At 34.3% G+C, this 13,594-nt stretch overlaps 1 protein-coding gene across 4 annotated transcripts in view; it reads left to right on the plus strand.

Annotated features, from left to right (window-relative positions):
• Positions 1–13,594, plus strand: part of ZNF654 (zinc finger protein 654) — a 79,520-nt gene that overhangs the window by 42,803 nt on the left and 23,123 nt on the right. For 3 of the 4 annotated variants that reach the window (XM_019624390.1, XM_019624391.1, XM_019624392.1), the window contains exon 3: positions 3,308–3,389. In XM_019624390.1, the coding sequence (XP_019479935.1) occupies positions 3,308–3,389 (82 nt within the window). Of the gene's footprint in view, positions 1–3,307; positions 3,390–13,594 lie in introns of those variants that run through there. The other variant, XM_019624393.1, reaches the window with a different exon arrangement.

The raw sequence follows: 13,594 nt of genomic DNA on the forward strand, positions 1-13,594 counted from the left end.
TCTTTTATTTATTTTTTTTAGCTGAGCCATCCTGCCACCTGTTGGCAGCCCAACGGCAGCTCAGCTCGGGCTGGGCAGCAAACCGCTGTTGCTTAGAACACGCACTCTTGAGCAAGCTCTTAACCAACTGAGCCACTTGGCTGGCCCACCCACATAGATTCTTATTGACTTACCTGAATCTTACCCTAAGGCAGAGCTAGCTAGACCATGTTATTTTGTCTTTATTTATTTTTCACTTATTTTGCATGTGGTTTTTCTCATTTTAATATCATTATTATGGAGTTGGGCCTTATTATTGAGGTAGCTAATAGTGGGGCATGCACAGATCTCTCTTTTGGAAAAAAATGTTGTCTCCCCTCTCATGTTCACATGAAGCAGACATATTTTGCATATTTGTTTGATTCTCTACAAGATCATGTGGGTCTGCATACTCATCTCTAAATTAACTGCCATAGCACATTTTATTTCTACTAATAACCTTTGTACCTCTTTCTTTTTCAATACAATTAGTTGTCTACCCATCAGTCAATACATGATGATGAAATTCCACTCCCTTTTACCTACTGCAAATTTAATGCCCCCATGTTTCAACATGATACATGCCAAGTTCAGTACTACGATAGCACAGAAGACTCGGCCATTTATTTGTCTGGAATGAAGGAAGGAAGTTTTCGGCCAAGTTCCTAGGTGAAATTGTATAAATAGGTCTGAGGAAGCAATAGATCCAACGACCTTAAGAGCGTAGGAATTTTAGGGAATGAGAAATTTGCTGTGATTGGAGAGCATGGAATTGTGGTAAAGGCTATGTGTGTAAGAGCAGTTTAGGATCAGACATAAAGGTTCTTATGTCATGATGAGGCATTTGAATTTTCTGCTCTAGATCAGTGATCTCAAATACGTAAATAGGACAGGAAGGAAATATAAGTAATAAGTAAAGTCAAGCAGGCACTATGTTGGAGAAAAAAGAGAGGCGGTTGGAGACTGGCAAATTGGAAACGGGTTTATGCCCTGTAGCTGGCTGCTCAGCTTATCTACCGTGTAGATACAAGCCCTGTTATAGGGGTTCCTATTTCTCAAGAGCTCAGAGAAATCTAGATTTAATCAGAAACATCACAGATTTTAAATATTCGCAACTGATTAAAATGTTTAAAAATATTTTATCCAAACAAAACAAGTGTGTCAACTGAAGGCCTTTGCTTTAGAAGGTGGAATCCAAATGGCAGTTTGTGAAGTCTGAAAGTGGTCAAATCATTCTGTGTTTTAGGAAGATAACAATGGCAGATATGTGAAATAGCCAAGACTGGAGATAGAAAGGGCCTGTTAGAAGTTCAAAGATGAGATAGATGTGAGTTAATGCTTTGTTAATAGGGATGGGGAAGATTCTGGTGGTACATTAATGGGGCTTTTTTCATACTTACTGATAGTAAAATAATTAATTGCAAAAGGGTTAATGACCAGTAATTCTTCTTTTCATCCTGACCCCTAGTTTCTGTATCCCTTACGTAGAAGCAACTGCTTTTACCAATTTGTTGCACATCCTTCTAGATGGTCTGACAATATGCATTGGTGTACATGTCCCCTCTACTCCCTCCCTCCCTCCCTTCACACAAATAATAATATAATGGATATATTTCTGCATCTTTGCTTAGCAGTATATCTTGGATATTTTCCCTCTATGTATTCATTTAGATGTAAGGATGTTCTCACTAATATTTCTTTTAATATTTGCATTGTATTTCATTGTATGGGTGTATTGTAATTAATTTACCCAGTCCCCTGGGATAGACATTTAGCATGTTTCCATTCTTTTGTCACTATAAACCATCTTTGGATGCATATCCTTATATATACATCTCTGACATTATGTTTGTTTGTTTGAGGATTAAGTCTCTGTAAGTGGAGTTGCTAAATCAAATAGTTTATATATACATTTTAAATTTTGATGACTATTAACATGTTGCCCCTAAAAAAGGTGGTACCATTTATTATCCCTCCAACAAGATATCAGAGCCTATTTCTCCACATCAGAGAGCCATCACAGAATACATCATTTTCATTTTTTAAAATATGAAGGAGAAATGGCATTTCTTCATAAGTAGTCACTATTATGAGTAAAGTAGAACATCTTTTCATATTTGAAAACGAAGTCCACTTGCACATCTTTTCTGTGAAGTAAGTAGTCTCCTTTCCCAGTTTTCTACTGGGTTGTTGACTTTTTAAGAAATTGTATAAGGTTTTCAATTAAGAAAATCAGCAGACTCTTTCTCAGTGTACCATTTTGCTTTTGATTGCTTTCATGCTTTTTGGTCTGCTGATATTTAAAAATTTTAAGGAGTAAAATTTATTAAAAATATCAGTTTATGGAGCATGGTTCCTATGCTATATTTAGAAATGTTTTTGTGATTATTGTGTAATACTTAGGTCTTTTGTATAAATTTCAAAACTGTGTAATGTCAGTTAATGTTTACATTTAAAAACTTTCAATCTTTAGTGATTAATTTTGATTAAAAGCAAAAAGCGTTTATAAAAAATACAACTTTAGGTTTTCCTAGTGATCTTCTACATGAATTAAAATTTAAAGGTTTTGAGTTATTTTTCATTTGTGCTACTTTAGGATTGCTAAGTAATAATATCATTTTATAATTTTCCATGCTCATGAATAGAAAATAAGTCATATTTTTTCCTGTATGAACTCATGAATTATTAATGGCACATGAAATATTTGGTGACAGTATTTTCCAAATTTATTTAAAACTGAGGAATCACAGAATTGGGGCAGTTTGTCATTAGTGGGATAATGAAGGTAAGCCTAGATTTTGAGGATCCATGTATCATTAATTAGATTCATAATTGGTGATATTACTATAACTGTTGACTGAGAGTTTCATGGTAACTCTCTAACTTATATTTTTGTGTCAATTTATCCACCCCTACATCCCTCTGAAAAATACTAGATTTTGAATTTTCTCTGGGGCCCATTGTACTAGGAGACATCCTCACATGTGTAACTGCATTTTTACCACCTAGTATACTGTTGCATTTTTTTGGAAGTGAATTCCGGTAAGCATGAGTAATGTAACTGTTAATTCTGTAGTTCCAGAACTCCAGTGTGTTTCTTTGTATTTTCCTTGAAGACACTTCTATTAACAATTTTACTGAAAGCATAACATGTATCCTAAATGATCAATATATTTCAAAGCCAACTATTTTAAAACTAGATACCTAATATTACATAGCTGTTAACTCTTGAGACTTTTAAATTGGGGCAAAAAAATCAAATGAAAGTTATCATTCACTTATGTTTTAGGAGCTTCTTTGAGTTGCTGCTGTTCTTTGGAAGAGATGAGTTTTATGAAGAGCCCTTAAAGGATATTCTTGGATCATTCCAGGTAAAACAATTTACTGCTTCACATTTTGTCTGCATTTAAAACAGGCCTTTATTCATCCCTAAAAATGGTATATTGATTATTTATTGCTTATAAGTTTTTATATTTACTAAGATGGCAATGCTTAGGATCCTGTTATACTGGCGGAAAGAGAAAATTTCTTAAAATGAACTTTTAGCTTATGTCTAAGCAGTTCCAGTTCTACATTTGGTATCCCAGAGCCTCCTGCCACCACTCTTGTAGATTCCTTAGCACATCCTGGACATATACTCAGTTTTTATTGCTATGGGCTTTGGTTTCAAAACCCCATAGAGAGCTCAGCCATAGTGAAAAAGGACTCTTCTTACCTAGACTAGAATCAGGTTATCAGTCCCATGCCACTTGTTCCCTGGGTTGTATACCCTGATTTTCTCATCTGTTTTCTCAATAGCCTTCCCAAGACAGGAGGCAGATTTTATTTTATTTTATTTATTTATTTATTTATTCATTTTTGCACATTTTATATGAGAGAAGAGAGTAAAAAAGATCCAAAACCTCTCCTGTAGATGGCAAGAACATTTAATCATTTTACCATTTATTTAGGAAGCAATACTTAGTACTGTGGCTCACTAATGTGTCCTTGGCATGATCTCATCAGCATTTGTCTGGGGTGTAATAAAGGAAGATGTGCTTTGAACTCCCCCTCAGGGTAAAGTGTTCAGACAACATCTCTTACATTTACTCCTATGGTGTTTAAAAAGGTTGATGGTCAACCAGTATTGCCGTCCACCTTGGGGGAAGGAGATTGGCAGAGTAACAGAAAAGTCATGCAGTGCTTTCTTTCACCTATAATTTTTATTTCACACTTATTGTAAGCAAGCTTTTAGACTGAATAGATTTTTATGATCAATCACTCTGGTGCATAACAAAATAGGAAAATGATAAGCGAACTTACCTGGCTATAGTTTACCTAAAACTTCTTCACATTCACTGTCTGTTTTTCTATACCATTTGGTCTTCAGTGACATCAAAATTGTTGGTGATGTAGCATTTCCTAAAATAATGACTAAAAGAACTAAAAGCCATTGGTACTTAATTAGCTTTAAAAAGCTTAAGCTGGTGTTTGGTTCTGTTTAGCCAACTTTTGACTCCTGCTTCAGGGGTATTTTTAAATTAGATTAACTGCCCTACACTCATCTCACACCGTTTGGTTCTCAAGAGTTAAAAAATATTCTGCTAGTCTCAGATTTTATTCCGAGTCACCAATATACCCTTTTGCAAGTTTTCATGCTGTCTCTTTGAATGTCTATGCAAGCAGAATAATAACTACTTCATGACCATTAGCAGGATGATGTGGATTCTAAGATATCACTGGATATACAACATATTCTGATTTCAGAGTTGTACAAATATGAAAAAAAAATGCATGTTAGAGTGAGTGAAATTTTGGTACATTATATTGAACATTTTATTTTACCCAGCAAAAGAGGTAAAAATACCTGTTCTCATGGAGTTTACATTTTAATTAGGGCTTACATTCCAGTACTTAAAACTTATTAATTTTCCATTCAATTTTTCCTTTGACACTTCTGTTCTTGGGAATCCACTTTTGAAGTTTCACTCAGCAAAAATTTATTGAGTCCCCATTATGTGCTAGGTACTAAGCCCTGGAACAAACAGTGGTAAAGCAAAAACAAAAACCTTGCTATTGTGGCTTAATCCTGGTATAAAAAACATACAATAAACCAAACTTTTGTAAATTAAGAATATTTTAGAAAGTGACAGGTGACTTAGAGAAAAATGAAGCAGGCCATGAAGATAGGGAGCACTGGCATAGTGGTATTGGGGAGGACATTTCAGTTTTAAATGGGTGGTCAGGCGATGATGCCTCATGGAGATCTCGGCTGAGCACTGACAATGGGAACCACTGAAGTGTCTATAGAGTAGATGAGAGACATCTGTTTTACATTTGTGAAATAACATTTTGAAGGGATATATCCTTCATTTTTTTTTCTTTCTTTGTGAGCAGAGTTTCCATTCAGTTATCAAAATAATCATTTCCTTAAAGGAGAGTTCATGGTTTTTGCACCTTTTTCTATCATCTGTTCAAATTCTTCAGCCCACCTTTTCTCCTTTGTGTTGTGTTTTTAAAAGATTTATCTGCCATTTCTGTTGCTGTGTTTTCTTCCTACTCTGAACTTTCTTGAACCTCTAACTCCTGGCTCCTAGGAGAGATTTCACCTTTTGTTCCCATTTTAGCTTTACCTGGAGTATTGTCCATTTTCTGAACTGAGCTGTTGCTGCTGGTGCTGGTGCTTCTCAGGTCTGTGCCCTTATAGACCTGAGAAGGACCAACATGTAGTCCATGTACATCCCCCCAAAACTTAGCATTTACTAAGTTTTGTGAAATCTCCAGGCTTTTGCCTGATCTTTGATAATCTAATAGCAATCTCATTGTCACCTTTAGAAATTTTTTAAAATTCTATACTAGTAATGCAAACATTTTCCCCAAGTGGTTCCTTTCTGTCCACGTTTCATACAGATTCATACCAGCTTAAGATCGTGCTCTTTCTCCTCTGCTACATACCTGGGGATCTTGTTAACATGCAGAGTTAGCAACGGACTAACATTCTTCGTTGTATTTAAGTTAATTATTCCTTTTGTGTCCACCTCCACCCCCACCCTAATATTCCAACTTTGAGTATCCCAGCTTTGCCACTCACTCTGTCATCTTGTGAAATTTCTGTGTCAGTTTCTTCATTTGTAAAATGGGGACAATATTGTATTTGTTGCATGTGATCATCAGCGTGGCATCTTTCTTAGCAAAATGATCGGGCTTAAGGCTTAAGGAAAGTCTTATAACCTGTATGATGAAGCACGTACTACCTGGGCTCTGAAGCCATACTACCTGGATTTCTGTTTTCACAGTAAGAGCAAAACCCAGCCCTTAATTAAGCTGGCTCTGTTCTTCCATGAATTTCTAATCTGGCAACCAATAGCGGATTAGCTCCAGGGAAAGCCAAATCAATGAAGGAAATGATCTCTAAAAATTAATTTTCAATTCATAGTTATGTGCAGCCATATCTTGTTATCACCTTCAGTTTTCAGTATAAAGGAAAGTTCCTACTAATATAGGACTCATGTAGAACAAACAGGATCCCCACAAAGGAAAAAAATATCATCAGGCTGGCAATGAACTCTTTTTCAACATAACAAATGCCAGAATAAATAGATAATGACTAGTAAATTTTTCAAGAGAAGAAATATTGTTTAATAATACAGCTGCCAAGCCCTATGATTTATGAAAGAAGGCAACAGAAATAAATAGTCCAAATACTTGGAAAACAAACAACTATATGTTGGCATAGTTCTTTATTTGTTAGGAAAACAAATAAGTATGCCAGCTGATTTAGAAATTACCAAAACAAAGAATTTACATATAGAGTTGTTGCAGAATAAAAGAAATAGGACTGATCTGAGGAAACTTAAGTTAAAATTAGTAGATTATTGATAATATGGCTATTATGAAAATTCTATTAATGTCAGAAATGATTTTGGAAAAAGAAAATGCAAGTTTTAAATCAGAGAACACACAACAATCTAGAACTAAAATCTCAGATTATGATACTGATTGGATGAGAGTAAGGAAGATAGAGGAGAATCAAGTATATTCTTGGGCTTCTAAGCTGAAATAACCACACAGCGTGGGCCATTCACTAAGTGGGCTGTGATTGGTTATAGGGGAAAAGCAGGATGTACGAAGAAAGTAAGTTCCATTCTAGATACAGAGTATTAAATATCTTAGGAACATCCAAGTACTAATGCCCAATGATGGTTAGATTCAGATTCATATTTGTACCTTCTTTGTTGTTGTTTTAACCAAGAACATATATTACTTTTATAAATCAAGAGAAAAATAGATGTTATGAAGGTTTTTTTCTTTACAATTTAGAAAAATAAAAGAGACCTTGGTAGTCTGCAGAATGCCACCCAGTAACTTAAAAAGCCTTATGCTAGAGCTTCTGCAAGTGTTTTAATGAGCCTGCCCTGACCTCAGAGAAAACTCTGTCCCTGCCCTTGTGGTCAATGTAAAGTCACAGAGATCTTTTCTGTACAGACTAGAAGTAGGCCTTAGTTAAGCTTTCTTTCCTGGGACTCCACCTAATTTTTTAATCTGCTGGTCTTTCTTTGGGTGAGTGGAGGAAGGAGGTGTGAGGTGGTAGGGGCCATAACCTCCCAAGCAGGAGGAGGCCCAAGGCTATCTTGGTGCAACAACAGCATCATAAGAGAAGAGCATAAAATAATCAAAAGTAAAAGAACCAGCCACAAGAGAGGAGGTTAAATAAATTGTTGTGCCCACCTTGTTTTGCTGGGGTAAGTGTTGATCTCCCCTAATGAGATAGAGTGTATATTCATTGGCATCATAAACCAGCACACCTCCCAGATTTTACTATTTTTAGCTAATATGAAGAAATTTAGAACCACTAAAACCTTCTGGACCATATTCCCTCCGTAGACTTCTTGGAATAAGTTGCCCAAAGACTTAATTTGGCCAAGTCCTAATCTTGGTATTCAAAACCACCTTTGTAGTCCGGGTCTGCAGGCTTTTAAAGAATACAACCATAGCAGCTCAATTGCACGTATTTTGTGAGTAGCAGTTTTAAAATTGCGTTCCCATATTTTCTGCTGTAGTAGAAGTTCTTTTCTTGTCTCTGCCCAACACCATTTTGACTGCATATAGTTTTTCTCCCTTAAACTTTTCCACTGTTATCAAAACACCAATCCCTCAAAATTATTTCTCTGGTTTGATAATCTCTCCAACTACGCTGTCAGGTCTGGTGGGCAGAGACTGACATTTATCCTTATGCCTCCAAAACTTAGTCTTAGTTCCATAGTACTGATGTATTTGCCAACACAAATGAAGGACAAATAACTTCACAGACATTTCTACCTGATGTCTACCATTTCATTTAAAAAAATCCTTTTAGAGATGTGTCATTTTGCTGAGTTCTAAAACACAAGAAACAATGAGGCGCATTGTCTGAAACTGTTCACCTCATGGTCCATTGGTTACTACTGTGTACAGTGAGATGGGGAGAGATCAATAAACATATTCATGGGGTGAAACATCAAATATCTACTTGTGGATTATACTTTGACTATGTACAGAAAAAAGAGAAATTGAAGTATGCTTAATTGTAAGAAAAGTATAAGGGAAAATATTTCACTATCTATGAAAGAAACACACTTGACAAGTGTGCCTTATATTTAGCACTGGGAGTGAAAAGGATTGATGTTAAAATAAAAGTTTCAGATTTTGAAATCATTTTGTAAAGACTGTGTATTCCTTAGAAAACTGTTGTGTTGAAATGGGTAAAGCTTTGATATTTTTCCATTGGCCTTTATCTTTTTGAAATTGTTACTCCTTATTAATAATTCTTGTATATCATGACCTCATAAATATTTTCACTTTCTCTGTATTTTTTTTAAAAATAATTTGTTTGAGAAGAAAATACCTTACTTCAGTCCAACTGTTGAGGTTCTATAATCACTTTGAAGAGACATGACAGCCAGAGTTATTTTGAGTTTAAAATACATAATTAAAAAAAACTTGAGACATCTAAGCTCTAGGGGCCAAGAATAAGCCTCCAAAAGATAGGGCTTGTCAGCATCAGTAAGTTTCAGGAAAGGTCACTATACCCTGACACATGGAACAGCAGTCATCTAAAAGAGTGCACTAAACATTGTGCATTAATACTTATTCACACCATAGTATCCAGCTATAAACAAAGACCTTATATTCTGAGCATTTTGCAGTCTGTCTTGTCAGGAGCAGGCATGTAAGTGCTTTCAAAATAAATGATAGGATCAACACTTTGAAGCCAGCTCTGAAAGTGCATTAGGATCAGTGAGGTATTCATTGTTCACTGAAAGCTGATTCTGTAGTGTCCTAATACATAAAAACTGGAAGTATTTGCATGTTAGTGTTTGAAGTCGTTTACATCTTCCCCAGATAAAATACTAGCTTATAGAAAATTTAGTTGTAAAATAATGTAGAGGGTATTAAGTCCAATCTAACTTTTTAATAAATGATGAAACCAAGGACCAGAGAGATTCATTCATTCATCCATTCAACAATATTAGAGATTAAGTAACTTCCTAATTCATAGCATAGCTAGTACTGTGACCTGTTTTCTTGACTGACTCCAGTGCTTTTTCTACTAAATCAGATTTTATATTTATTTCTTTGCATAGGAATCTGTGCTCAAATAAATCTTGCATATACCTTAATTCAGATTCAGGGTCTGTCTTACAAGTTAGAACTGTAACAATAGCATTTCGCTGTTGGCGATATTTCATTACTTACTTAAAAATGTTAATGAAGGGATGTGCTTTCATTAGCATGGCAACTACCAATTAATCTTGAAATTTGATTATGCTCTCAGTTTGATGGTTTTACTGTATTTATGATTTGCTTACCCTTCAATTAAAACTCTGATTGCTAATTTAAGTAACATTTACAATTATTACTTAATTTTTTAATGTATAAAAATGTAATTATGTTTATTAAACAGGGAACCAATTACTTAATTTAAATATTCACTTTTTCAAAAGTCCCAAAAGCGGTATCTTAAACATGATTCTAGTTATTTTAAAAAATCAAATGTGTAATTTACAGGTATTCATGCATTTTTATAATTTTGAGACTGGAGTCACTTTAATAATTGTTTAATCCAACAATCCCTTATTTTACATATCAGAAAATTAAGTTTCAATAGAGTTGAGGTTTCTTCTAGAAGCAGAACAGGGGCCTAAGTCTTACTCTCAACCTGGCATTCTTTCTAGTATCTCCCAATCTATTATATGAAATGATGTAATAAACATGTATTTTACAATAATGTATATGTCACAAGTTTAGTTTTAAAGAAATATTTTACCTTTATTGTCTTAAATGCTTCATGGTCTAACATTTTAAAATCTTCTAAAGACTGCCTTATTGCAGAGAGGGAGGAAGGAGAAACTTTAATGTGGTTATTTGAGTGACAGCATATGAAGGCCCAGGCTAGAGTGTAAGCCCTTAGAAGTGGCAAGGAAGAAGCAGATCAAGAGGTGTTAAAGAAACTCCCACAATATTAGGATTAACTGAAAAAGATGAGTTTTCTATTTGATTCCAAACACAAATACCTAACAAGTAACACCTAAAACCAGGAGTTTCTAGACTTCTGATATCACATCCATCTAGGCTTTTTAAAAAAAGTTTGAGCACTTATCCCTAATATATGTATATTTGTTATTTATGTACATGTACTAATACTATATATATTATGAAACATAAAAATACATCTAAAAAGGATAAATATAAAATAATTTTTAACATTGTTAAAACTGTAATGACACTAGTGTGATTGAATATGCTTTATTTTTAAAAAATTTTATCACTTGGTCACATAGTAATTCAGTCTAATTTTAAGTTCAGTATGTTGATACTTAGTTTTAATAGCTGTCATAGGTGAAAAAGATACCTTTGGTAGATCCTCATGGAAAAACTTCTGTTTCTAAATTATGACTCTCAGTTTTAAACGCCTTTAATCAAATACACAGAGTTTTATTGAAATTTGAGTGCTAAATTTCCAGTGTTCCTGAAGTTAGTGTTTCTTGAATACTAACCATTTTTAACAAATGAATTTAACATTAAAATGCTCCAGTTGAAAGATTTTTCAAGAGAAAATTCTAATTTAAACTTTTTAATGACATAGATACAAGCATTATAAGAGGCAGTGATTTTTGGCAACAATCATGTAATGATGCAAACACTTCCAAACATTCATTTTAAATGATTTTCTTCATAAGAACTTTCTTTTGAAAAGCAGTAACTTTTCCATTGTCATACTGTCCTCTTTATACGGGCAAACTCAGAACATTTATTTTTCAAAAACATCAGGTAAATACTCCATACAAACTTACTCACAGAAAAGAATTGCAAAATTGTGATAGTCTTTTTCTAAAAGAAAACTCATAACATCTTTAAATTTTACAACTTTTTGAAGTGCTTTGCCCTAATATAACGAATGAAAATGTAATAATAAAAGATATCGTTGATCATTCTCATCTCATTTAAAGTATTGTAAATATTTTATTGCATTTTAAAGACTTTTTATAAAATTAACCACATTGAAGACCTTTTGTATTTTTGCTTTGATTTGCTACAATAACTTGCTTATGAATGAATAAGACTGTTATTCTATAATTTTCCTCTGAAATTTGCATTTCATTAAAAGTAAGACATTTCATAGTGCTTCTATTTGTACATATTTCCATAAAATCCTATTTTTATTAAAAAAGCATTTATTATTGAGAATATATCTTTGGTATACCTTTCCTTTCCTGACTCTGTTAGAAGAAGCTTTAAAGTACTTAGGAAGCAAGATGTTAACACAAAATAATGCAAGGCCTTTCTCTTATATGATAAAACACCAGAAGAGTGGACTGGTAGAGATTTTCAATACTGCAGGAGAAGGAATTAAATTTATTGTGGATTGAGGTAGCTAGCGGAGGCTTCTCCGGGAAAAGCGGGACAGTGGAAAGATAGTTAGGAAAGGATTTAGTTAGGTTCACAGGAAGGTTTAGATAGGTTTATAGGAAGTTGTAGGATGAAGAGCATGATGTGAGAAAAAGCATAGGTGAGTCTGAGAGATATGGAAGAGACCAGGCTGCAGAAAAGACTTCCTGAAGTGTAACCGATAAATGAATGAGTAGGTAGGTAAGTCCAGAGGTCCTTATGTATGAAATTGAAGCATTAAGACTTTCATCCTGTGATAAGTTGTCGAAGGGTTCAGATTAAGTATGTAGAACAGCCAGAACACTGATCTGCAGTTTCACAGAGATGTTCCGTGGCCAGCACGAGTTTAGCAAAGTAGTGAGTTCATGGAAGAAAAATCTTCTAGAACAAAACATTAAACCCACACCACATGGATTCTAAAAGAGCAAGGAAAGGAGTTGTGTTTTCTCTACCTTTGGCAATGACACAAGGTTGAATGGAAGTTTCTGAGGGAATTATATTTAGCACAATGCAGTGGGTATCAGTGACAACAGACAACTTAATAAAGGATTAGGTTTATATACAGGCCCAAATCTTTAAGTAGACATTCTATAAAATACAATATGTATATACTCTAGGGAAGATAAGTTGCATATTCTGCAGTGATTTCAGTGCTTCCTTTTTCACTTTGGAGGCTTTTAGATTGAATATCATCCAAAATAGCCATCATACTATTTAAGGAAGGAGGAGCCAAAAGATACTTACATACTTACTTGTTTCCTTTCATCCTGTGTCTTTTTAAATAGGCCAAATGAAATGTTTGTTTCATCTCTATTTCCTATCCAGAGCTATTTACCACAGAAGTGGTCTCCAAAATATGGTGTACTTGACTTAAGAAGTGCACACACAAAAAACAAAACTCGTATTTATAATTTGTATATTAGAAAATTTAACTTAAGCTAATTTACTAATTTTTAATGGAAGGATTGATGGAAATATAAATATATTATTTATAGTATAAACATTTATGAAAGTACATACTTACTGTAGGAGGTGCAGTCAAAAAGTATGCCAAAATCCACTATGGGGTAGGGGTTATTAGATTTACAGATGATCATCAGGGCTTTCCCCTAGAAATTTTGATTCAGTAGGTTTGAACTGGGGCCTGGAAATCTGTTATTTAACAAGACCTCCAAGTATTTCTTATTTTCAGACAAGTTTAGGAAATCATCAATAGACCTATTTCACCATATCTTAACTTAGGCCTAAGTCCAGGAGTTTTAAGTCACGCAGTACTAATGGCTGCATGAGTGATTGGTGTCTCACTTACCGTAAGACAGCTAGGAAGATGGGTTGTACAAGGGCCCAGCAACAGAGCTAAAAATAAAACTCCCCAGGTGATTCAGGGGTTAGCATCCAGCTCATCTGATTTCTTGTGCTTTCATTGGATCAAAAGCCAGCTTGAATTTTAGAGGCACCAATATGTGTGTCTAGTGTAATTCAGAAGTTTGTTTACCTTGAGGTTTGAAATTGATGATTGTTTTTAACCATGAAACTGTTGCCACAGATAATTACTGTGTTCCATGTGTTTGAAAAAGCATAGCTGATCAATAACTTGATACCTTATTTTTATGAATGCTATAACATGCTGACACATGGAAATGTAGATATTAATTTTATACTGAGGCAA

Source organism: Hipposideros armiger, unplaced genomic scaffold, assembly GCF_001890085.2.
Source record: "Hipposideros armiger isolate ML-2016 unplaced genomic scaffold, ASM189008v1 scaffold_587, whole genome shotgun sequence".
Classification (NCBI taxonomy): domain Eukaryota; kingdom Metazoa; phylum Chordata; class Mammalia; order Chiroptera; family Hipposideridae; genus Hipposideros; species Hipposideros armiger.